A 27,973-nucleotide genomic window follows, 5' to 3' on the forward strand; every position below is an offset into this window, starting at 1 on the left:
ACATTATATATTTCCAAAGTTATGTAATATAGAGCAGAGACAAAACTCAGGAATGCTCAACATACACAGATGTGCAGCAACCACAAGTACATAATTTATGTAATTGCCAGTTTAGAACCCACAATCAATCATTGGAGGTAAACAACTTTGACAATCAATAGCACTGAAGGTGTCTTCAAATAAATCCAAAGAAATGTAATGGAAGAATGAACATGAAAAGACATTCAACTTTAGCTCGATATCTATAGTTATGAGTTAAGTAGAACATAAAGAACAATCAGTGAAAGGGTGCACAAGGTATTAACAATATCACGGCAATGTTTGCACACACACACACACACAAGAAAACTTATTACCAGAAAATTCAAGATATCAAGTATGATCGCTCAATGATAATGGATAAATTTATGTGAATATATTTTCATCATTTCAAACATAAACTGGTGGGTTTTTTTTTTAGAGCCTCCCCTAGAGCCTACACAATTACCTGCTTTAAACAATGCAAGAACACATAATATACAGTATCCAACACATGCAAGTAAATATACACCCCATGCAAAAGAAGCAAGAGTTAGTAAACATCAACGAAACTCTTCACATTGCTGGTTTCAAATGTTTAACTTTACCCCAAAATGTAGAATGGACTTTGTGTATTAAAAGAGACGCATAGTAGTCATTCACATGCTAATTATCTTACAATTGCCAATACAAGAGAAAATAGTAGCAATGAAATTTTGATTATTAAATAAATGTGATAAAACCATCTAACACAGGAAACATCATTTTCAAAGCATCTACAGTATTTCAAAAATTTATTTGTTGGTTACTATTTTGAGTCTATACTCATATCAAATAAAGTCCAATAGAAGTAATGTACAATACAGCATCGCATGTGATATATTAAATTGTTTGCATTAAGGTGTACTGACGTCTGTAGGATTCTGTACAATAGGTTGCAAGTCTTCTTTTTATTCTTATCATTCCTTGCACTCAAATAATAAGGCACAAACACATTGTCCTTCATGTAGAAATAAATTGGCATTTTATTTTCTAAAAATCGAAATGATTATATGAAGGAAACAGTACAAAATAACACAATGCATAAATAGTTTGAAAACAAATATTAAAATTATGCATATGTCTTTATCTTGGTCGAAATCCTGACAATAAATGTTTATATAAAATCACAAAATACATCCAATAAAATAGTTTTATTTCGGATCATACAATCATCAACACTATAAAAGTTTAGAAAATTCATATTCAGAAAATATAGCAATAGGCCTATTGTAACTCCGCAGCCACATCTAATGAGATAGAATTGTTTTATATTTCATGAAATTAATGAATTGATTGGATTCAATTGAACTGAAAAATTTACAATAATTTGGGAGTAATTTATCCAAATTTATGGTAGGCTATAAAGTTTAACCATGGAGCTAACAGCTCTATGGTTTAACTACATTGGATGAAATTTATCTACTACAGGAATTGAAATATCTGAGAAGTAATAATCATTCTGTGAGGATTACTAGAACATAACATAGATGGATTCTTGACTCTGTGCAGCCAGAAAGTGGGAGCACCCAAAGGAAGCCCTATCTTTTTTCTTAAATTTCAAAATTCTGCAATAAGCAAAGTAGGAAAGTTATCAATCCATTGGACCATCAAAAAGGCACAATTTTCTAAGTTTCTAACTAGTTTAAATGAAATTTCAGTGATATGCTGTTTTATTTTGATTGTTAATCTACATTTATTGTTGGGGTGGTCTTGATCTTTAATATTTGTGCTTGTATTTTAACAACATCTATCAATCTTATCTTTATTGGGCGTAATAAGAAATCAACTGGGTAGTCCAACCTTTTATTTGTCAGGCCATTCCAAAATGATTGGTTTTATTTTTTATTCACATAAAAGGTTGAAATGTTCTGATTTCATCATTGCTTAAGCAGTCCATGGAGTTAAGTTAAAATGAAGGAAAAACAGAGGATAGATATACAAAAGGATTATTCTTTTATGGACTATGAGAGATCAACACCAATGTTGCTCAACAGGCAATGTGAATTCTCAATCTACCTAGCAGCAATTCATTAAAAAATATCATAATAATAATTTAACATTTGATAGCACTTTAAGACTTCTTTTCATAGCTTTTTGTGAAGGGAGCCTTTAAGATCAGTTGGAGAATACAATTATTCTTTAGCACACGAGGACAAATGATCTTATACACCCTCTTACAGATGTGAATGTGGCTCTACTGTCACCTCTGCTGCTGTATATGGAGAGTATGTAAGGCTTCTGCTTTGGCTTTTAAAAGTTTCATCTCTTCTTGTATTGCATCTGTTATCTTCTTTCTCATCTCCAACTGTTAAAAAAGAAAAAAAATATTAAGTTATAATTCATATCATAAAGTACAGAGCCCCTAAAGAGACATATGACTTGTATCTGGGTTTTTTTTGTAATTCATTCCCTTGATTTACCAACTCACTACCTCAACTAATGTTTTCTCATGCCTCCTAACTCATTTCCTTATTTTACTAAGTCATTAACTCAGCTTAATAACAATGGGTTAAATAAACAGGTCAAGATAGTTGAGGTCAAAATTGCCGATGTCTCCTGCAAATAAGGTTGCAATATCATACACCATTTGTCACCACAGAGGGCACTATGAAATCCCAAACTTACATTGTGATTGACTCACTGATTTGACTAATGGCTCTGTACAGAGCAATGGATCTATTGCACAACCATCACTTTCACCCTCTGTGGCCAAAAAACCCCAATGCATCAAATAATAGTGACCACTACTGAGGAATACATCAGAGATAAGATCAGACAAGAAAATCCAAACTTATAAAATGCCACTGTCACTTCCATAGCTTAATTCTAATGATGTAAAAATTAGAATTTGAAGGTCAACATTGTGAGAAAGATTAAATGAAACTGATACCAATCATTCATACTCTCTCAATTTATTTTAGTTGGAAAACGTCAACGGAAAATATATGATTCCATCCAGGGGCGAATCTAGCTTTTTTTCAAGGAGGGACAGGGTTCGACCAAGAAATTTGACGAGCCAAAAAAAAGGAAAAAAAAGAAAGGTTTCACTACCAAATGAAGTTCAAAGTGGTACCAAAATCTTTTTACAACCACAAAAACAAATGTTAACTTTAAAATGAAGGTCACTTTGGTCCAGAGAAATTTAAAAAAAACACAAAAAGGGGTTCGATATAAAATATTGGTCAATAATTTTTTTGCTTGGCATCCCTAGGGATAGAGGGATTAAAACCTCAAACCCCCCTCCCCTGTAGATCTGCCACAAATCAAACAGATTTTAATGTTACAAAATATGTGACTTACAAAATATGCTTCCTCTTTTTTCTATAATGAAAAACTGTTTACAATGTGGAATATTTAGGAAATTTACCTCTTGGATCTAGTGAATAAGAAAAACTATTAAGCAATACAGAGATAGATGTTGCAATGTAAATCTTAATCACCTCAGAAATAACAGGTTATCCTATCATTTTCACGAATCATGGATGTCGATCCCAGGGGAGATGGGGGGATATATTCCCTCCCCCCAACAAAAAAAAAATTCAGGTGGGGGGATGGCCTGGACAATCATCCCCCCCAATATTTTGAGGGCATGAAAAAAAAACACCTGGGGCGGCATTCTTAAAAACGTTCTTATCTTAATTTTATTCTTATCTACGTCACACTCTCAAATTGGTATTCTGAAACGTTATCTTTCTCTTATCTTGCTTTCCATCCTATGCTGAGCCCGTAAAATGTTAACTCGCGCATATAATACAAAATCACGCGCAAAAAAGTTAAGAACAAACTACCACTGGTATTCTTTCCACCCTTTTTTCATTCACCCTTTATTCTGCCTATTTCTTTTTTCTTTCATTTTTTCTTTATTTACTTATTTTCTATTTTTCTTCCTTTCTATCTGTCTGTCTTTCTTCCTTTCTATCATTCTTCATTCATATCTTTTGTTTTATTCTTGTGAATCCTGTAATTTCTTCCTTATATTTCTTTTACTTTGTTTCATTCTTCATCTTTTTTCCTTTTTATCTCTTTTTTCTATAGGAAGTCTTTATTTTTGTTTTTTCTCCCTTTCTCTCTTTCTTTCTTTTTTCCCTTTTCTTTCTTTCTTCACTTTATTTTTTGTAATCTTTTTATTTCATTATTTTTCTTTCTTTCATTCCTTCTTTCATCTTTACATTTTTTTATTCATTCATTTAACTTTTTCCTTTTTTTTCTTTCTTTCTTCCTTCCACTAATTCTTAATCTCTTTTTTTTTCCTCGTTTGTTTGTTTTTTTTCATATTTTTTCATTTCTGCTTTCTGACACTCTTGTGTCGTATCTATTTACTTTCTTTCTTCTGTTTTATTTTCTATTTTTTCGCTCCTTATTTTTTGCAATTGTTCTTTAGTTACTCTTTCTTTCTTCTATTTTTAAAAATCTTTTTCTTCATTTTTTTATCTCACTTTTGTATTCGTTTTCTTTTGTGTTTTTTTTTTACTTTTCCTGCCCGTTTATTTTCCCTTTTCATTCCTTTTTTTTCTTCCTTCTTTGAATTTACCTTTCTTTTCCTTTTATCTTTCTTTAGTCTTTATTCTTCCTTCCATGTTTTCTCTCTTATCTCTTTCTTTCTTATGTCTTTCTTTCTTTCTCTTCTTCCTTTCTTTCTTTATTTCTTTCTGTCTTATTTATTTCTTTCTTTTTATCATTCTCTTTCTTTGTCTCTTTCTTCCTTTTTTCTTTCTTTCTTTCATTCTTCCTTTTTTTCTTTCTTTCTTTTTTTTTCTCTCTTTATTCCATTGTAAATTTTTTCTCTCTTCCTTCACTCTTTACATATTTTTTTCTTTCTTTTCTCTTTCCTTTTTTCTTTTTTTCATGTTTTTTTTTTCTTTCTTTTTTTGGTTCTTTATTCCTTCATTTTATCCTTTTTAATCCTTTATTTTGTCCTTTTTCTTTTGTCCCCTTTAAGTTTCTTTCTTTCCTTTTCCTTCTTAATTTTTTTTTTATTAATTATTTTTCATTTTTTATTCCTCTTTTTCAGTTGAGTTGAGTTCAGTTTGGTTTATTTTCATATCTCATAAAATATCAAATACAATGTACAGTGTAACGTTCATCGAAAGACAGTAGATCATTAATAAAATAATACACTATATCACCATAACTCATAATAAATCAGACAAATGTTATACAACTGAACGTTTGGATTGGAGACAGATATATCAATAAGATGAGAATATGAAGGGCAAACTATTTAAAAAGCAGAGCTTGTAATTTATAGTTTCCCTATTAATGAAATTATAAGTAATTGTCAACTTGTTTTAATATCAATATGTTACAAGAAAAGAAAGAGAAAGAGAGAGAGAATATATATATATATATATTTCCTTAAAAAAACGAGAGAAAGAAGGAGACAAAAAGAAAGAAAACAAACACAAAAACTAGCACATCAATGATGTGGAGCTCATCCGGCATCTTGCAACAAAATTTAACACAATTTTCATTTCAGCCCAGTTGACACTGTAGTGAATTATATTGGTGACATGAATTGAGGATATAGAATTGAAATTGATGAAGAAATGACAAAGAAGCATTTTTTTGTGATATATGAGTACATTTCATATTAATTAAGTATTAATAATTATCTAGTCAAGTTTCTTAACTCTGTGTAGAACCTTGGCGAACCTAATGTAGCTCTCAGATGGAACAAAAATAACCAAAGTCAATCAACAAATAAATAAGTAATTTTTATTAGTTTTGAAACTATATGAATAAATTAGCATATTCAATGAGTTTCAAAAGTCTATGTTGAAATTTTGTATCACCACCTCGAGCTATTATATAAAGCAAACAAAATTGAAATTGATCAACAAATGAAGAAAAAACGTTTCTTTGTAATTCTGTGTAGAAGTTTGGTGAACCTCATAAAGTTCTACAAAATGGAAGAAGAAGAAAAGTAAAAATCGGTCAACAATTAAAGAAGAAAGAGCATTTTATGTGAATTTTTAAAAATATGAATAAATTAATTTCCAATAAATTAGCATAAAAATTGTTCTATTCAAAATTTCAAAATTCTGTGAAGACGATTGGTAGACCTCATGAAGCTCTACCAAATGGAAGAAAAAAAATCAAAATTGGTCAACATATAACGAAGAAGCATTTTATGTGAATTTTTCAAAATATACCTAAATTAATTTCGCATAAATTAGCATAAAAATTGTTCTTATCAAAATATCAAAATTCTGTGTAGAAGATTGGTGAACCTCATAAAAGCTCTTCCAGATGGAAGAAAAAAAATCAAAATCCGTCAACAAATAAAGAAGAACAAGCATTTTATGTGAATTTTTCAAAATATGCAAAAATTAATTTTGCATTAATTTTGCATTAATTTTGCATAAAATAAAGAAGAACCATTCTATGTGAATTCTTAAGAATATGCATAAATTAATTTTGCATAAAAATTAGCATAAAAATTAAATTAGCATAAAAATTGTTCTGGTCAAAATTTCAAAATTCTGTGCAGAAGTTTGGTGAACCTCATGAAGCTCTACCAGATGGAAGCAAAAAATTCAAAATCGGTCAACAAATAAAGAAGAGGCATTTTTTGTGAATTTTGAAAAGTGTGCATAAATTAGCATATTTAAGGAATTTCAAAATTCTGCATAGAAGTTTTGAATCCCCCACCTAGTGCTTTCATACAAAGCAAACAGAATTGAAATCGGACTTGAAATGGTGAAATAGTAGCATTTTGAAATTGTGGACGGACGACAGACGACGGACTCATCTTGCCCTTCGGGCCTGATGAGCTAAAAATGGGTGTGTTGAAGATAAGAAGGGGGCAGTTCTTACAGAGACAAGAACGCGTTAAGAAGATTTTCAAAATACTGATTTGCAATGATTTTAGCGTCTTATCTCAATGAGATAAGATAAAATATAAGAACAAAGATAAAAACATTTTCAGAATACCACTCCAGTATATCTCCAGAAAACAAGAGTTTCGCTAGGGCGAGCACATAATACGTCTGCCTGTAACGTGAAAAATTGAGTTATTGGTAGTAGGTCCATGGGTCAAGCAAGAAAAGAGAAAGGTGGTGACTTGACCTTTGACCTTCTGACCAAAAAATCAATGGACTTTCTGGAATCCATGCTAGTATCATACAAACCAAATCACATGTTTATGAGCCTAGGTTAAAGGGCAAGTCCACCCCAACAAAAAGTTGATTTGAATAAAAAGAGAAAAATACAACAAGCATAACACTGAAAATCTCATCAAAATCAGATGTAAACTAACAGTTATGGCATTTTAAAGTTTCACTTCAACTGTTATACGCACATCCGAGTCGGTATGCGAGACTGATGACATCATCCAGTCACTATTTCTTTTGTATTTTATTATATGAAATATTAAAATTTTCTCCTCATTGTCAAGTAAAACAATGAGTAATTCCTCCCTAAACATGTGGTATCAGCATTGTTTAATACTATATGGTTCAGTCAAGTTGGTCCTCATTGTCAAATTTGTAATAAATGAAATATTGTATAATTCAAACAATAAAAACAAGAGAAATAGTGAGTGATGGACATCATCAACTGACTCATTTGCATGTCACTGAGTTGTTTTTTGAAAAATAAGTGAAACTTTAAAATGCCATAACTTTATTATTTACATCCGATTTTAATGAAATTTTCAGCGTTATACTGGTTAGATTTTCTCTATTTATTCAAATCAACACTTTACTTGGTTGGTCTTGACCTTTAAGTATGACCAAATTTATTGTGTTAACAAGGACTTCAGAAGGGTAAGATGAACATGTCAATGTGACCTTGACATTTTGACTTCAAAATCGAAAGGCTTTCTGGTATCTACGATAGTATTACATACATTAAATTATATGAGCCTAGCTTAAGTCAACCTGAAATTATACTGTTTACAAGGACTTCAGAAGGAAAAGATGTAAACACGTCACTGTGACCTTGACCTTTTGACCTCAAAATCAATAGGAATCCTGGAAACCATGCTATAATCATACACACCTAATCATATGAGCCTAGGTTAAGTGAAACTAAAGTTATCGTTAGATGTTGTTTGAAGGTTTGCATGGTGGCATGTACAATTGCTGATGTGGTTTACGGTACACCATGTGGAGTGTTATAGAAACAGTGGATAGAAGAAGAGAAGAAGTGGATAGGCGAGAAAGTGGAGATTTGAGAAAAGAGTATTCTTTCTTGAAAATAGTCCTGAAAAGGACTGTAAACCCGAAGGAATGTTGAGTGAGAACAGCTTGAGTAGTAGAGCTGATGAGGAGATGCTGGCTTGAGTCGGCGAGTAGAGATGATGAGTAGTAGAGAGACTCGACGTTTCGGACAGGTTGACTGTCCGTCTTCAGGAGACTTTAGTTTATTTTGCTTGAGTTCAGATCGTGGAGTTGGTGTTGGGTGCATGCGATGCGTTCGCGAGTAAGGTCTAAGCTGGCTTGGTGCAGGATGCGTTTGGCTTTCGGGGTGTCGACGGAAGATTTGAGTTGGAGTCCTGGCGGTATGATGTCGGAGTCGCGGCAGCGTTTGAGGAAGGTGAGGTGGTTGGTAAGCTTGGCTGATTTGACTAGGTCGCGCTGAAGTTGCCTGGCGGTGCGTTGAGTAGGCTCCCCGTAGAGCTGAGTTAGATGTTGTTTGAAGGTTTGCATGGTGGCATGTACAATTGCTGATGTGGTTTACGGTACACCATGTGGAGTGTTATAGAAACAGTGGATAGAAGAAGAGAAGTGGATAGGCGAGAAAGTGGAGATTTGAGAATAGAGTATTCTTTCTTGAAAATAGTCCTGAAAAGGACTGTAAACCAGAAGGAATGTTGAGTGAGAACAGCTTGAGTAGTAGAGCTGATGAGGAGATGCTGGCTTGAGTCGGCGAGTAGAGATGATGAGTAGTAGAGAGACTCGACGTTTCGGACAGGTTGACTGTCCGTCTTCAGGAGTGAAGATTAAAAAGTGCCAATAATGAAGAAGGACAGTCAACCTGTCCGAAACGTAGAGTCTCTCTTCTACTCATCATCTCTACTCGCTGACTCAAGCCAGCATCTCCTCATCAGCTCTACCACTCAAGCTGTTCTCACTCAACATTCCTTCTGGTTTACAGTCCTTTTCAGGACTATTTTCAAGAAAGAATACTCTATTCTCAAATCTCCACTTTCTCGCCTATCCACTTCTTCTCTTCTTCTATCCACTGTTTCTATAACACTCCACATGGTGTACCATAAACCACATCAGCAATTCTAAAGTTATCGTGTTTACAAGGATTTCAGAAAGGTAAAATGAAAGCATGTCACTGTGACACTGACCTTTGACCTTTTGACCTTGCCAATTTAGGGTAATTTCATGAGCCATGAATAAATGCATATGTTTAGGCCCTGTCTCATTTCGATAGTGCATAAAAGAAAAAAAAAAGTTTTCACAAATGTAATTTCTATGTTCTTATTAATTTAGCAGAAGTTACACAGGTTGGGAATATAGCTTCATCATTTATGAATAACACAATTTTTTGCTCATTACACACTTGCCTTGTATATGTTTGAACAAAGCAATAATCCAGTTGTAAACTACACAGCCTGAAATGTCAGGCAATCCATTAAAATGTGAGCCTATATAACCTCTTCCAGGAAGATGATATATAGGCCCTAAATTTCACAAATAGATTTGATTTATATATAAACTAATTAAAAAGTTTGAAAGTTGATGGTACTTCTATATTTTGTTTTTGCCATGCTAACAATGATGTCAGTATCTGACACGAGATAAAAAACTCATGTAGTTATCTCATAGAAATTACACTTTTACGTTACATAGGACTGAATTTTCATGTCTTTACATTATCTTTCTTATTTGTTGTTTTAAGCGCTAATTGTGCTATTCCATATTCAAGTAGGCCTACTTTCATTTATCTATCAATGTTTTGAGTTGTTCTTTTTCTTGATATAAAATACTTGTAAACTTGTAATGGATTTTAGTATGCTCTAAAATGTGATTTTTGCATGTCAATTTCTTTAAAAGTCCTTCCATGGGAGGGGGATACAATCATGAGAATTGAGAAGTTCAAACGCGTACTCACAGGTGATAAAATTTCTGCCTTCATCTTTTCCACTGATTCTCTGAGATCAAGAGGTTGACCTACAACGACCGTCACTTTCTTGTTCCTACGAGGAATGTAAGGAGGGTAATTAGGAAGGATGTCATCCATACCTATATGCCATATAGGTACAACCAAGGGTACCATCTTACATTCACTGATCAAACGACCAACACCTGATGACAGAAAGGGGGAGAAAACTAAACAGAATTACACAGTATAACAAACATTCTAGATTCTATCCTTTGATTATTGAAGAAGCACATCAGTGTCTGTGAAGTCTGTGAACTAGACAGTATGAAAGCTGGACTGGTTCCACATGCATGGGTTGTTTTACAATCAGGGTATACTTAAAAAAAGGCCTCTGTGCACCATATAAGAGATAGATGTACTGTTATATCAAATCTATGATGGAAAGCTTTCTGTTAGAGCAACCTACAAGAAAAAAAAATATTGAAATACATGTCCAGTTCTCAAAATATATTATAATTATATATAGCATTTTACATTTACATTACATGACTAGATTAATGACATTTTTGTCTTTTAGAACTCTTCTATTTGCAACAATCCTAGAATGTTCACTTTGCCCCCATCCTCTAATTTTTAAGACTGTTCATGTTCAAATGTTGTTTAATGTTGTTGTTTATTTGAATCATAATTCTATGACGTCCCTGTGTCGGCCTACTTTCATTCTCATGCCTAGCTGCACGCTCTTTGCTTTCGCTTCACATAGTAGCTGTACATATGCAATGGAAATTAAAACCAATGAGAAGGTGACCTATACTTCCTGGGTCAAACTGTGCACTATGATGCACACTGGCTAGACTTGAAGTGGACAGCACTGGAGAAAGGGTCTGTTAAATCCTGATTCTACAGTTACCATGCCCGGGGGGGGGGGGCATTCAAATTATTTTTTGAAGGGGTGTGCCTCACAAAACTCTGAAATGGGGGTCTAAAAGGGGAAAATACGGGGTCTTGGGAACTAAGTATATACCGCACGGTGTGAAAACAGGGTCTATACGGGATCGCCGCACTGTAGGTATATAGTGCTGTGTATGCGCTCGCCATGCACGGAGCAGCTACTAGTTATATTTAGGGAGTTGCAAAGCGTTACATGCATCTCTCGCAAATGGTGCTCGCTCTTGACAAATTTGGCAGGGCTGGGGAACTGAGATGTCTAATAATAGGGGTCTTGCGAGTGGGGATGGGCGGCTTCTGAACTGAAATTTTGTCATTCAGAGTATCTAGAGAACAGAAAATTTGTCTGAAAAAGGGGATCATCAAAGCGGGACATTCCCGTACCACCAACATATGTGAGTGACCCACCTCCCCCTCCCCCCCCCCCCGGGCATGATGGGGTGTGCCTCACAAAACTCTGAAATGGGGGTCTAAAAGGGGAAAATATGGGGTCTTGGGAACTAAGTATATACAGCACGGTGTGAAAACAGGGTCTATACGGGATCGCCGCACTGTAGGTATATAGTGCTGTGTATGCGCTCGCCATGCACGGAGCAGCTAGTTGCAAAGCGTTACATGCATCTCTCTCAAATGGTGCTCGCTCTTGACAAATTTGGCAGGGCTGGGGAACTGAGATGTCTAATAATAGGGGTCTTGCGAGTGGGGATGGGCAGCTTCTGAACTGAAATTTTGTCATTCAGAGTATCTAGAGAACAGAAAATTTGTCTGAAAAAGGGGATCATCAAAGCGGGTCATCCCCGTACCACCAATATATGTGAGTGACCCCCCCCCTGGGCATGGTACCTGTAGAATCAGGATTTAACAGACCATTTCTCCAGTGCTGTCCACTTCAAGCCTAGCCAGTGCACACCTCGGTTACCATGATGCATGCCACTAACCTAAGTTTGTCAGATTTTAAGAATGTATTCTCGTCTTGATAGGAAGTGAGAGCTACATAAAAACAAAGTTTCAATAGCGTTCATAGATGCTGATAAGATGAGCCAAAAAAAAATACGACTACAAAAGCCCTGTTCCTGGAAGTGAGCCTACTATTTTAGTCTTCTTAGAACAGAATATTGAAGCATAACCCTGCATTCAGCATATTCCCTAGGTATACTCATAGTGTGTGTGAGAGATCATGACACACTGTTGTAGCAAAGGGTTATGGGGTGTGTTTTTAATTTTCTTTCATTACAATAAATATACATTAGGTTGCCACTTCTAAATTTCATATATGAAAATGTAATGGTATAATACTTACCCCATTTAAGTCTGAGAAAATCATTGGTCATATTTACTTTGCCTAGGAAAGTAATTAAATACAAAGAATAATAATTTGAAAAAATAATTTAAAAATACAATTTTAAAGAATCTAGAGGCAAAATTTGTAAAAAAAATCTCAAAGTATCTGTACCAAAGTTATAAAGACACTCTTTACTTTTCTATAAATAAAAGTATACAGAGTACAATAGTGAAGCCACCCTTTCAACATGGTTCTATTCCAATAAATGTAGCTCCAATGAAACTTGCTCAGAAGTCTTAAGGAAATGTTATTTGCCAAAGTTGTTCATGCATGCTATAATGTATAAACTGTAGCTTATATGGCATGTTTCACCTTTCATAAATCTTACAAAATAAACCAGTTGATTAAAAATCATTATCATCAAACATTTAATAATAAAACAAAACAACTGAATATGCTTTAAAATACATGACAAGTGGAATGCCTCTGGCCGTCTCACCTGCATCACGCGGTTCAATATAGCAGCAGTGCTGACTTTGAACACTACTCTAACTCGCACAAGATGTTCAGTGATACATGGTTACTCTTATGTCCACTTTTTATGAACTAGACCAATAAACTTACAGAGATATGATGGTTATTCAACAAAAAAACCCAACATGGCCAAAGTTCATTGACCTTACATGACCTTTGACCTTGATCATGTGACCTGAAACTCGAACAGGATGTTCAGTGATACTTGATTACTCTTATGTACAAGTTTCATGAATCAGATCCATAAACTTTCAAAGTTATGATGGTAATTCAACAGATACACCCTATTCGGCCAAAGTTCATTGACCTTTGACCTTGGTCATGTGACCTGAAACGCGCACAGGATGTTCAGTGATACTTGATTACTCTAATGTCCAAGTTTAATGAACTAGACAAATAAACTTTCAAAGTTATGATGGTAATTCAACAGAAACCCCCGATTCGGCCAAAGTTCATTGACCCTAAATGACCTTTGACCTTAATCATGAGACCTGAAACTTGCACAAAATTTTCAGTGATGCTTGATTACTATTATGTCCAAGTTTCATGAATCAGATCCATAAACTTTCAAAGTTATGATGGGAATTCAACAGATATCCCCAATTCGGCCAAAGTTCATTGACCCTAAATGACCTTTGACCTTGGTCATGTGACGTGAAACTCATGCAGGATGTTTAGTGATACTTGATTAAGCTTATGTCCAAGTTTCATGAACTAGGTCCATATATTTTCTAAGTTATGATGACATTTCAAAAACTTAACCTCAGGTTAAGATTTCGATGTTGATTCCTCCAACATGGTCTAAGTTCATTGACCCTAAATGACCTTTGACCTTGGTCATGTGACATGAAACTCTAATAGGATGTTCAGTAATACTTGATTAACCTTATGGCCAAGTTTTATTAACTAGGTCCATATACTTTCTAAGTTATGGCGTCATTTCAAAAACTTAACCTCAGGTTAAGATTTGATGTTGACGCCGCCGCCGCCGCCGCCGTCGCCGCCGCCGTCGCCGTCGGAAAAGCGGCGCCTATAGTCTCACTTTGCTTCGCAGGTGAGACAAAAACTACATAATTTACAATGTTAATATTTAAATCTTTCATGATCTTTTCCCACAATGGAATAAACTTAGAAAAAATAACAATAACACCGTGTTATACCTTCTGCATATATGTTGGTCCATCCACAGTTGTTAAGTTTCTCTAAACAGAAGTCCATACCTCGTTGATATACACCATCACCTGACGGATGGTAAAAGAATTATTGACTGATTAAATTCCTGTATATACATCATTGTCAACATTTACATAACACTTCTCATTCGAATAATCACAAAGATAGAGGATCATCATACATGCATAAACAATTATTATAAAACAAATACAGGTAATCAAAGTTAATATTGCCCTTTTCAATTTTCTTACTAAACAAAAAAAGGAACAAAATGTTTGGATTTATTACACTAATTTCAAGTTATTGTCTGATGATAAATGGATAAATGCAGAATTAATATAGATAAGAAGTTCATCCAATATGTACTCCTGTTTTCACTTGATGCATGCCCCATGTCAATAATGTTAGTTCCAAGTCATCTTCTTCAAGGATTATAGTTCTTACCAAATTAACATATTTACCTAGCCAAGAGGTGTAAGAAAATTTGGCTTAACAGTGTCTAATACATCAATGAAAATTGTTCCCATGAATCGTTTCAAGCCAAAAGAAAATACTGATGAATATGTTTGGCTTTTAAAAATTATGAAACTGTGATAAAACCTTCTTTAAATCATTAAAAATCATAAACTTTCACAAGATGGCTAAAAGTGTTTATTTTACATTCCAATACAATCATTGTAGGCATCTTTAATAACCATTTCCCAATAATAACATTAAAACAACAATTTAATTCTCATAAGAGTTCAATGGCAATATCCAATCTTTGAAATAAATGATTTGGATGAAAGAAAAAAAATGCTGCTGTTTGAAATGCAACTGTGACAAAATATGTCGATAACTGTCCCATAACTTAAAGGTCAAGTCCACTTCAGAAAAAAATTATTTTAATCAATAGAGAAAAATCAGACAAGCACAATGCTGAAAATTTCATCAAAATTGGATGTAAAATAAGAAAGTTATGACATTTCAAAGTTTCGCTTATCTTTAACATTATAGTTATATGAACGAGCCAGTTACATCCAAATGAGAGGGTCGATGATGTCACCCACTCACTATTTCTTTTGTTTTTTATTATTTAAATTATACAATATTTCAATTTTTACGAATTTGACGATTAGGACCTCCTTGCCTGAAGCACAAAACATTAAAATAATGGAATTCCATGTGTTCAGGGAGGAATGAAACTTCATTTCACATGACAATGACGAGAAAATCAAAATATTTCATATTTCATATAAAAGAAATTGTGAGTGATTTCATCAGTTTCCTCATTTGCATACCGACCGAGATGTACATATAACTGTTTTGAGAAATGAAGCGAAACTTTAAAATGTCATAACTTTCTTATTTTACATCCGATTTTGTTTAAATTTTCAGCGTTGTGCTTGTTGAATATTTCTCTTTTTATTCAAATCAAGTTTTTGTTGGGGTGGACTTGTCCTTTAAGTTCTTGTTATTGTTTTGAATTGTTGAAGAAACAGGCATACATCATTGGGATTTTTTATAACTCCAATAAAACCTCTTGGTTTGCTGTAAATAAGCAAAATGACCAAAATGGCAGTTACTTGATGCAATTGTGCAGTAAGTCACATGTACGGCACTAAGAAAGAATGTACATGATGAAATACAGATTGTCAGCTGAACAGATGTGTTTTTAGGGATTTTTTTTCATATTTTGATTATGAGGGAATTTTAAGAGCAATTGTTAAAGTGGACAATTTTCATGGATATTCTACCAGAAATATGATAACAATGGAAAGCTATCATCACTCCATATCTTGAATATAATTTGTAGTACAGTAGGAAGTGTTACCACCTACAACATTCAATTAAACAACTTGAAATACTCTTTTTTCTCCTTTTCCTGCTTTTTTCTACACAAAATGTATTTCCATATATCAAAATGTATACTGCTTTACACAATTCAATGTGGTGTAAAATTCCACCAAACAATTTTCTCACCTCTCAAGACTGGAACCACTTGGCCTAATGAGAAGTAATAGTTGTATCTTCTTTTGATGAAGGCTATCTCACTTGCCCCTGGTGTCCTTGGGTAATGAAACAAATCGAAACAAGAGATAACATTTTCAAGATCCTCTACAATACAAGCACAAAGTCCTAATGCAGCCATAATTGTTAGCCATCTTATACTTCATTTCGTTTACTTTGTTGACCTAAGAAACATTTCACACAATTACATCAAATTCCAGATGTTGTTGTTATGTGTTTTTCTTTTTTGCTTACCCATAATTACTTCCACAAGTTCTTTCATCCCTAAAACTTGTGGAACATTCCCAGAATCACAATTTTCAAAAATAGAATCATGCCTCTTGGTCATTATTTTTTCCAGATGAATGATATGCACTGGTCTCCATATTGATTTTAGTGGTTGGCAAAGTTCTTTCTGTACGAAATTGAACCACAAGACATTGATGCTCAGTCAGGTCTTGATAATAACTCCACTATATTGCCCATTTTAATAAATTTGATCTGCTGGTAAGATCTAACAAGTGTAGCACCTCTGGCACCTGCATCGCGCCATTCAATATAGCAGCGGTGCTGACTTTTAAAACTACTATGAAATAATTATTCACAAAAAACACCATTCGTATAATGATACAATACTATGTTCATGGACCCTAATGATATTTGACCTTGATCATGTGACCTAAGACTTGTCAGTGATACTCGATTACCCCTATATCCACATTCTATAAACTATATCTATAAACTTTGAAAGTTATGACGGCAATCTAAATATTACCTCCAAAATTCAATGACCTTAAATGACCTTTGACTTTAAACATGTGACATGAAACTCGCACGAGATGTTCAGTTATACTTGATTACTTCTATGTCCAAGTTTTATGAACTAGATCCATATATTTTTAGAGTTATGATGGTTATTCAACAAATACCCCCAACATGGCCAAAGTCCATTGAACTTCCACCCTAGTCATGTGACCTGAAACTCGCACAGGATGTTCAATGACACTTGATTACAGGTCTCACAGGCCTAATTCATTCCCCATAGACTCATGTGTTAAATTGGCACTTTAAAAAGTTCATAAAAAATAAGGATGAAATTCGGGGGTCGAATGTTTACTACCAGTGGATAGGATTTATATCTGGCAATCCATATCTGACCAGAAAAGGGTCCCTCGACCGGCTCATTTTAAAAATAAATTGGCGTGTTTGAAGACACCGTCGGGGGGAGCAGATTCATCAACTCAAACAGCAAAATAGCCGTAATCCTTCCGCCAGTCAAAATATAGTCCAAAATTGGTGATATTTCTTCCCAATTAGGGAAAAGGAAGTTCAGTAATTACCAAAAATAGAATCAGTGTTAGATGGACAATCATATGCATACACTTTGTCAATCAGCCATATCAAAATAAAAAAAATAGCAATGGGTTGGCTCGAATGAATATCTAGGGCCTGCCACTAGTGATTAGGCCCGTGAGACCTACACTTATGTCCAAGTTTTAAGAACTAGACCAATACACTTACAGTTATGATGGTAACATACTAGGATTAAAAAAAAAGAATAAATTAGTCATTTTGCATTTAATCATTTTCTAAAAGTGCAATGTTAATTGCTGATACATTCAAATTGCATAGATTCTCTTGGGTATCATGGTAGGTGTTTCATAAAGCTGTTTGTAGACTACAAGTGACTTAACAAACCAGTCTTGTTATCTTTTCTTATGGTAAGTGATACACATCACATTTTCAATGGTGTTGATGTAGTTCTAAGGATCACCAGTCGTGAACAGATATATGAAACAACCTACCAGCTGCTAAATAAGAGCTCATAATAATTCATCCTAAAATACTTTGTCCATCTTACCATCTTGATGTTTTCAGGTTGCAAAAGCTTGTAAACTTGAGGAGACCTGTTCAAAAGATGAAATGAAAATATGTCTGTCTTCCTAAAATATACCTTCTATCCTTTTAAATGGTGAAATCTTTCATATTTCTATATTTCGTTACCTCAGTGTCCCTTCTAATGATATCAATAAATTCATAAATTGTATGTCTATTACATAACTTGCCATATTTTCAACTTTTCAATTTCAACATTGGGTCATTCCATCTGGATTCACCCAGTGGTTGCACCCGACCGTCTCAGAATTCGTAGTAATTTGGTATACATAAAATTCACCATGGCCCAAGCACAAAACAAAAAAAATTAGTCCAATCGGTCCGTCGGTTCTCGCGCTACGGCCCGTCCTTTTCTCCTTGTGTTGACAAATATGGGCGTGACCTTCAACTTTCAATGGCCACTGAGCCGTTACGTGTTGACCAATTTTCATGAAACTGGTACCATTTGAAATTCAGAGAGGAATCCAAAACATGCATCGAATAATGTATTGGAGCAATTTATAAGGTCATGACCTTTGACCTTAACTTTGACCTTGAGTTTGACCCCCGGACAAATAATTTTTTAACTTGATTTTCGTGTATGTTAATTATTGGTATGATATTGACAAAATATGTATCTTTCGAAGAGTTTTTAAAGGTGAAGAAATAAAATATCATCATTGATTTTAACATATTTTGTCAATATCATACCAATAATTAACATACACGAAAATCAAGTTAAAAAATTATTTGTCCGGGGGTCAAACTCAAGGTCAAAGTTAAGGTCAAAGGTCATGACCTTATAAATTGCTCCAATACATTATTCGATGCATGTTTTGGATTCCTCTCTGAATTTCAAATGGTACCACTTTCATGAAAATTGGTCAACACGTAACAACGCAGTGGCCATTGAAAGTTGAAGGTCACGCCCATTTTTGTCAAAACAAGGAGAAAAGGACGGGCCGTAGCGCGAGAACCGACGGACCGATTGGACTAATTTTTTTTGTTTTGTGCTTGGGCCATGGTGAATTTTAAGTATACCAAATTACAATGAATTCTGAGACGGTTGGGTGCAAAATTGCACATTCATTGGGTGAATTGGCATGGAATGACCCCATTATAGGATACATGCATTTATCTATTTATTAAAGTCTCTTAAACAACAAGTACTAGTATATAGAGTTTCGGTGTAAAAATCAAAGCCTGATTTTGTACGTAGCAAACAATCCCTAAAATAGGGTTTGAAAGGCATGTTGAATTATTTAAGAGCTGCTATCTGTTTTAACTGTAATTCAATGACTGGTGAGAGAAATAGACCGAATTTGAAGTAATTCTTACCACATAAGATGCAATCATCCAAAGATGATGTATGGTTTGCCACAGTAATTAATGGTCGTTTCTTCAAATGCAATTGCTCAACTTGTTCTTGGAGAATTTCCTTATGGTGGACCTGGATTTGATTAACCCAAGCTGAATCAAGAAAAAGTGAAAAATATACATGTAAAACACAAGTATGAGGATTTTTATCATTTTGATTGGTGAGGGAGGATGTGTGTGTGCTAGGGATATATCATATACATGACTTTTCATGGACATGTTCATTCACATTGTATTCATGTATGATTTCTTTTATGTATTTTAATACACACAAGAGCAGTGTTATATCAACAGTGTTAAATCAACAGTGCTATATCAACATGTTCATGACTCCTGAAGCTATCCCCTCATGATTAAGGTCACTGCAGTATCACATTGTCAAATTCACTGATTCAACTAATGCAATCATATCACAGTCACATGTATGTAACTTTCCCTTAAAAATAATTAGTTGTAAATATGCCAGAATTAAAAAAAAAACTATTGAAGGTTTGAGGAAAAACAATCAAAGATTAAGAAAGTTATGTACTTTTTAATTGGTGTGTGTATACACCAGATGATGAAATATGTTCTCCATCAAAAAAAGAAAATAATGAAAAAACAAAGTTACAGAAAATTTGAAAAAATTAACTTTAACTATGTGTAGTTTCGATATATTCTTCCCAATGTGAAATATGATGAACAAATTCATGCAAAATTATGCTCTGGAGCCATATACGCTAGCCGGATGCATTGGGTAGTAACCACATACATGTATGTCATAATCAGATGACATCACATGCATCATTATACATGCATTGCATAGCAACCAGAGCTGCCAACCTGAAAAGGAACATTTCAGTATTTTTGAAGCTGAAAATCAGTATTTCGGTGAGGAAATCAGTATTTTTAAAAAATACCATAGGACCACACATACAACTGAAACTTTAGAAATCAGTATTTTACATGAAACTATCAGTGATCTTCTCACTTTTCAGTACTAAATACTGAAAATCAGTAGTACTTGGCAGCTCTGCATCACTATATTAATGTGTTTAATATGTTAGCATAATTACATCATAATCAAAAGACATTTCATTTATATCTTTACACTAATTGAAATAATGAAAGACCCATTCTCAATTCACATTGCAAGGAATAGTAAATTTCATGGTTTATTCAAATCCAGCTAAATGCAATCATTGAACCAAATTTATTTATTTATTTATTGTTTCATGTGTGTTCACATCATCCACAATCTCATATATGAAAATACAGTGATACATGATAATCTCTCATTAACAGAGCACACAAAGGTCTTGCAACATAAGCTTGAAGCTTGAGTCATTACAAAACCATTATTTTTAAATAAAAATCATTTGTATTATTATTGTTAAAATGTTGAATATTAATGTCATAAATAAAGATTGAAAGAAATACAGTACAGTGAATGGAATTTTTGTTAATACTTTCTACCAGAAACTTTTGTTTTCCCACTCACATTAATGTGAGCCTAGCTATACTAACCTCACACACCCAACAAGTTTCGAGTGCAAATTTTGAAGCAGTTGGCTTCATAACAGAAGTAATGTTTGCCAAAACTCTGTCTGTCATTAGAATAGTTACTTACCGCGATTATCCCCATAACTTTATATCTAATTTCAAGTTGTTTTACTTATGAAAAAGAATTAAACAAGTGGAACGCCTCTGGCAGTCTCGCCAGCATTTGATATACCAGCAGTGCTGACTTTGAAAACAGCTATTAAATAATTATTCATAAAAGAAAACACTCATATGATAATATAATACTATTTCAATTTACCCAACATGACCTTTGATCATGATCATGTGACCTCAGACATGTGCAAAACAACTTGATTACCCTTATGTCTATGTTTCATGAACTACATGTGTAGATCCATAAACTTTTTAAAGGTCAAGTCCACCCCAGGAAAATGCTGACTTGAATAAATAGAGAAAAATCAAACTAGCATAGTGCTGAAAATTTCATCATTAGACAAACTTATAAAACTACCAACAAGCTGATATAAAGTGGGTCCAATCATAGATTAGTGAACAAATTTCGATTTCAAATTTCGCACGACACAAATGCACAGAGCTCAACACTGAACAACGGATTGTGGGCTTGTCCTACTTCGCCTCTGCACTATTATTATGCAAATAAGTAACTGAAACAAAAGTGTGTACCCATAGTCTCAGATCAGAGTTTATCCAAATAAACAAATTACAAGAAAAAGAAAAGGCAACGTATGGTATGCTCATCTCTAATGCTCATGTCAGCAGTAGATATGAAATAAGTTTACTGCCGTGGTGGCACTATAACTCACTCATGGGGCGGAGGCACTCTGATTTTTTTAATAAATGAATGAATTAATTAATTGATTAATTATTTCTTTACAGCAATCATGTGTCAACATATGACATTTTCATATCTTATGCTGAAATCGGCAGGGGGGATGGGGACTTTGATTTACAAAATCAATGAATTATTTAATTGATGAATTCTTTAAACAGATGATATTTTAATATCTAATGCTGATATTAGCATTAGATATAAGATTACTGTTGTGGTTATGCTACATCTAGGGGGAACTCTTTTTTCATATAGTTTTATTTGATATGGTTTCTCTGGGAGGGTGCTCTTGTCATGGTAGCTTGATAGTCCTACAACAGAGTACACATCTCTTGCAGAATTAATTGACACTCCAATATACTTTTAATTTGGCCGAATACAGAAAATAGAGCTTAAACAATACAAACCAAAACAACAATTACAGTAATTACAAACAAGCGAAAAAAAGAAATAAAAAGAAAAAAGGCAGTATAAATAACATGTACCCTAAATTACTTATAAGGTTTTTACAGGAGTGAGTCCATCCATGGACCACTGCCCTTCCATTGCCTGACTGAAATCATCAAAAAGAAAGGTAAAATATCCACGATAGAATAAATCAAAGCAAAAGGGAATGAAATGATAAGAAAAGTATCATGCTGTGAAAATTCCCAAAAGCCGACACAGGCATGGTTACTGAAACTTGTTTAATTTATCCCATTCTAAGAACAAAAGACGTTATAATCCCTTTTGCACATAGAGGGCAGCAACATGCCACCCCTTTATATGCGTGTCGTAGCTTAGCCTTAGTTAAGTTACAAAGAGGACTGAGGACAAGATTGTATTATATTGTTTGAAAATTGTAATCAATAATGTATAAATGTCGGAAATAAAGTGGCTTCCACTAGTACTAGCCCATTGGGCCATTTACATGATCAACTTTGTTACTACAGTGCGTCCCCAAAAAACCATACACTTTTGAAATGGCTGCCAAATAAATAATATATCATTTTGGGGAGAAAGACTTATGAAAAGCCAATAAAGTCAACTTTCAAATGACACCAAAAAGTTGGAAAACTTTTCATGCTTGAGCATGAACTGCCTACTGAAACAAAGGGTATGAAAATTAGGGTGGGCAGGAATTAGCCTTCCAATTTCTTTCAGGATTTTTTGTTTGGAATTTGCAAAGATGAGGGTTTGTGATGAATTAATGATCAATTGTGATTAGTTTGTTGTTCGAGAAAAGTTCATGCATTACATGTATAAAACTGAAATTTAATGCATGAGTGATCATGAATTTCTATTTTTTAGTGCAGCATTTTTACTTTATCATGTGGATTTCAGCATTGTGTTAATGAGAGTCAGGAGAATAGGGGGTAAGATGGGACTTCAGTAGGTGAAGTACAATGGGATAAAGGTCAACAGAACATTTAGCAACCCCTCCCTCTATCTCTACCCCCCCCCCCCCACTTCTCTCCTTCTGAGAAACTAAGCTTGGCAGCTAGGCTTGGCAGGAATTTTCCTTGCAGTTTTTGAGAGATCAGTCCTTTGGAACTTAAAAAGCTAAGGGTGTTATGCTAAATTACTGAGATAAGTTTGGTTTCTTAGGTAAATTTCTTAGGCAAATTTCATGAGTTACTAAATTGAAATTTAATGCAAAAATTAATGAACAGGAATGGTAATTTTAGTATAGCATATTCATCTTGTAATCCTCAGCAGTGTGTTTGTGAGAGTCAGAGTAATATGACGGTACCCGTTACAAGCAAGAAGACGAGATATGGTAAGACTTGGTTAAAAGGGCATTCCTCTTCTTTGTGTCCTTTTACAAATTAAGTCATATGTACCCTCCCCCCCAACTCCACCTCCATTTCCCCTGCTCTCTCTCTCTGTCTCACTTCCCGCATTGTAGCCTACCGGTATTCAAAACTTAACTGTCAAGTGACAAGGGGCTAATGGTCAGTTATTTTTTCATTGAATGATTTACAAGATATTGACTGATTATGATGATTTATGAAATAATTTATTGAAAAAAATGAATGTTTGATTGATCACTTTGCACATTGAACGAGTTGATTTATTAATAAATTGTTGACTAACTGATTGATGGGAAAAAGTTGATGCCCCAATTCAGAATTTCTCATTAAATCAACATTCTACTCTGGACTTAAAGCATACAAGACAATAGCAATTAGTCTCTCAACAGGAGGGGAGGATGGGAGACAGGGAGGTGAGTGTGACTAAATGTTCTGTTGACCCTTATTCCATCATACTACTTCTCCCACTTAAGTCCTATCTCACCCCCTATTCTCCCAACTCCCATGAACACATTGCTGAGAACCACATGATATAGTTAAAATGCTGACCAAAAGGTGTAATTTGTGTTCACTCATGCATTAAAGTTCAATTTGATAATTAATGAAATTTGCTTGAACAACCCAAACTGGTCATGGTCGATCATTAATTCATCACAACACCCTTAACTTTGCAATTTCCAAAGGATTTGCCTATCAAAAACTGACAGAAATTGAAAGGCTAATTCCAACCCAGCCTAATTTTCATACCCTTTGTTTTGGTGGAATCGCTTGCTGAAGCATGAATAGTTTTCCAACTTTTTGATGTCATTTGAAAGTTGACTTTATAGGCTTGCCGCTTTCCATATATAATAAGTCATCCCCCCAAAGTGATATATTTTTTACTTAGTAGCCATTTCAAAAGTGTAATTTTTTTTTTGGGGGGGGAGGAACGCACTGCAAATACCAGGGCTAGAATTCTTACAGTACAAACTACAGTTGTAGGTCTACAGGGTTAGGGAAAGTAAAATTTGTTGTGGCTTTATTTTTAAAATAGCCCATCCTGTGTGCACATGAAATATTCATAATCCCTGGCACCATGGAGAGTAAGCACACGTTAGTGAATGATTTTTACTCTCTTATGCCCTTTTTACACAGGATTTTCTTAACCCCGGACTATCGCTAACCCCGTACTATCCTTAACCCCGTACTATTTTTTTTTCCTTTTCACACATGCCAAATTGTTATTGCTAACCCCGGATAAGGAATGCTTGCTTTTCACACACGAAACTCGCTAACCCCGGACTAGTGGTTTTTGTTGATCATTCGTAGTACAAGTACTTCACTTGTACACTTTTTACACACGCTACAATTTCCTTAACCCCGTACTATAGGTGGGGCCAAATAGTACGGGGTTAAGCTTAGCCCACTTTCGTTTTACACATGCGATCTTAACTCCGTACTATTGCTCTTAGCACCGCAATTGGTGGGATAATTTTTTTTTGGAATAATTTGCTAAATGAATATGTTAAATTGCAGCATGCATTTACTTGTTTAATATATATGTAATTAATCCTTTGAATAATATGTTTAGCTAATATATTTTAAAATCTTGGCACATAAAAAATAATGGGAAATCTCTCGAAATTCGTATCATTGCAAATATTTAGAAGCTTCGCTCTACTCAAGTAAAACTTAACGTTATCGTAGCTTTCACAGTTATATTTGTTTTTAGGCGACTGGTAAAAGAAACTACGAGCATACAATTGTGCAATTGCCGAGATCACATTTTTTGGTACCACAGCGGCAGTTTTGCCAAGAAAGTCCAGTTAGCAGATTGCTTATTATGACTCCAAAACTTTATTAATTTCAACGGGATTCATCCCACACCTGAAGGTATGTTTTTTGAGTATTTACTTAAAGTTCTAGGACAAAATATGTGATAAATGGTTATTTTATTAGGTTTTTTATGACACGTATCAGGTTACAACAATCCGTTTATTTCAATGTAAAATGTATCGTACGTTGATATTGTAAAGTTAGAGCCGTAGAGGTTCACGCAGTGGACATTGAAAGTGAAAGTGATTTGTTTCAAACTTTTGGGCTGAAAAGAGTAGTGATGAAAGCCAAAGATTATTATTAACTTTAGCTAAATATTTGAAGGTTCAAACATTTAGAAATGAGTTTATATGCATTCTTTACTGGAAAAAGGGAACTATATTTTTGGTTGAGCTTCCATAGTGAAAGCTTTACGCACAATGTCCACTGCGGAGTGATATTCTTCCTTGAAATTTAGTGTGATACGCCTCCGTACAGACTTCAATTCTAGGCGCTTTATACAAATTTGTTATAGATGCAATTATGCATTATTTAAACACATACATTTAGATTTGGCTAAAAGAAATAGAAAAGAAGCAAATTGATCATTTCTTTTATCTTAACAGTTTATCAGCCAAACCATATTGTTTTAAAGATGCATCTTTAGCATGTAAACAAATGCAAGTTTTAAATATACTAAATTTGCAGTTTTCAAAGATTTCTCCACACAAGAAATCTAGAAAAATTCATTCTCCTGTCAAGTGCCGACATAAATCAAGTGCACTAGTCAATGTAAATATATCAGGTTTCATAACAAAATTATTGGAAGTAAGCAAGTAGTGAAAAATAGACAGTGAACAGTCTGGGGGGAATTTAGACCAAAAGCTTCAGTCTCTGTTATAATAGATGTTCTGCTGAACTCCATTGGCTCCACTCACCAAATACAGAGACCGAAGTACTAGCGCGATCTGTACAGGAGACTCTATGGCCATATATTTATGTATTAAGTTCGGATAAAACAGGAAGTGAAGCTGTGCTACAGATGAAGTAAGTCACTGTTTTTTCCCCCTTTAAGTTTAGTTTTCCCCATTTTTGACTTTTTTTGGTGCATTTCAGGCCAAAACCGAATATTAATAATCTTTATTTGGTAGTTCTTTTTATATCTTTGTTGTAGTAAGTCACCCCCACCCCCATACAGGTTCACTACCGACGGGGCTATCTAGAGAGGGCGCTGGACCACTTGGGATACTGGAGCCAGAAGAAGGTGGTATTTGAAGCTGCAACTGAACGAAGAACACACACCTGAGGAATCTCTACAGATAAACACAGGTATTTATCTGTTTTACGTTCACTGGGGTTCATATACCACACCTAGTGGTCAAGCTAGGGCGCGACCGCTACATCTTTTTTAAAAAATTAAGACAAAAATCGATGAGCCCCGTCAGGGGGATTATGCATTGTTAACCCCCTAAATAATGGTGGCTGCATGATAGCAAGCCATCTGTACGAGGAGGACACGAGGATAAATTTTAAAAAATGTTGAAAAACTCCTCAAAACAGACGGCTGCTAACAGCATACTGATATAGATCTAGGGTGTCTGAAGCCACACTGAAAAGTGTCAGCATAAAACAGGCTGATTTATGGGAAAATATGGCACATATTTTTCGAGATGTTCAGGCTACTAGAAAAATGTGATCTGAATTGATTATTAACTTGTGTTTGGCATGTATGGAAAGAGAAAATTCAGGGGCTTCTTTTGACAGTAAGGACAAGTTTATACGATCATTCTAAATAAGGATTTAGAGATAAATTGCAAAGCCTTATTTTTGTGTGTGTTGAGATTGCCATTTCCCCATGCGTTTTCTATGGGAAAATGAAATTTCTGTTTTGCACAATTTTTTCACTTTGTCGCAATTTTTCATTGTGATCTGGTTTCCAAATCTTTATAAAAATCATACCATCAGAAAGAGCATAAAAAATCCTATTTGACTCTTTATGGACAAGTTTTTGGCATTAATACTAAATTTATAACAGCTCTCGGAAGCTAAAAATTTGGATTTGTGTGTGTCCATTTCTTAACTACACAGTCTATGGCAGAAAAATGCTGAAAATTGACCTAATTTCATTCTTCTTTTTTGCAGCCAATAATTGGATTTTTTTCAAAAATGTTACATTTCTGTAAGTCTGAAGGTCATTTCTCTTCAAATTCACAAAGAAAATGTGATATTTTCTTGAAATAAGAAAAATAATTTTTTTCTCCAGACACCCTACTAATAGATCTATTTCTTTCAAATTTTTATGAGATATTTGGTACACTTACTTATAATAAAATGAACATTATTAACCCAAATATTTTGTGAAATAAAAAGAAATTCATGTAATCTTAACTCAAATTGTCAGGCGGGCAGACTGGGGACCACAATCATATCAAAATTATTCAAATAACAATTTTTTAACATGAATTTGAATATGTGGGGCTAGCCTAACGTTAGGCATATACAAAAACGAACGAACCAACTTACAAAGCCAAAACTTCGAGAGTAAATATGTTGTACAAATTGTTATTTGAGATGCTGTTTTCCAGATAACACCAGGCTTACAGGGGAAAACCCATTGTCCTTTCTCCAAAGGCATGATTTTTACTACTCAAGCTCTGAAGATCCAGCAGCCAGCAGGTCCGTTAAGGTAGGTAACGCTGTAGTCTTCTGTAAGCAACACTTTTAATTTTCTTGTAA

General features: G+C 34.3%; 1 protein-coding gene across 2 annotated transcripts; it reads right to left on the minus strand.

Moving 5' to 3' along the window:
- Nucleotides 1-1,030: 1,030 nt before the first annotated feature.
- Nucleotides 1,031-27,922, minus strand: LOC121410516 (tafazzin-like). Of its 2 annotated transcripts, XM_041602665.1 has the most exons (8): nt 27,761-27,922; nt 19,259-19,390; nt 17,907-17,952; nt 16,019-16,104; nt 14,044-14,124; nt 12,368-12,409; nt 10,129-10,322; nt 1,031-2,365 (listed from the first exon to the last, which is right to left on the minus strand). In XM_041602665.1, the coding sequence occupies exons 1-8, from the start codon at nt 27,870-27,872 to the stop codon at nt 2,261-2,263; spliced, it is 798 nt and encodes a 265-aa protein (XP_041458599.1). In that variant the 5' UTR covers nt 27,873-27,922; the 3' UTR covers nt 1,031-2,260. The 2 variants fall into 2 exon arrangements, with proteins under 2 accessions (XP_041458599.1, XP_041458600.1); XM_041602666.1 differs by lacking the exon at nt 12,368-12,409.
- Nucleotides 27,923-27,973: the final 51 nt, after the last annotated feature.

This window comes from Lytechinus variegatus, chromosome 3 (genome assembly GCF_018143015.1).
Source record: "Lytechinus variegatus isolate NC3 chromosome 3, Lvar_3.0, whole genome shotgun sequence".
NCBI classification, from domain to species: domain Eukaryota; kingdom Metazoa; phylum Echinodermata; class Echinoidea; order Temnopleuroida; family Toxopneustidae; genus Lytechinus; species Lytechinus variegatus.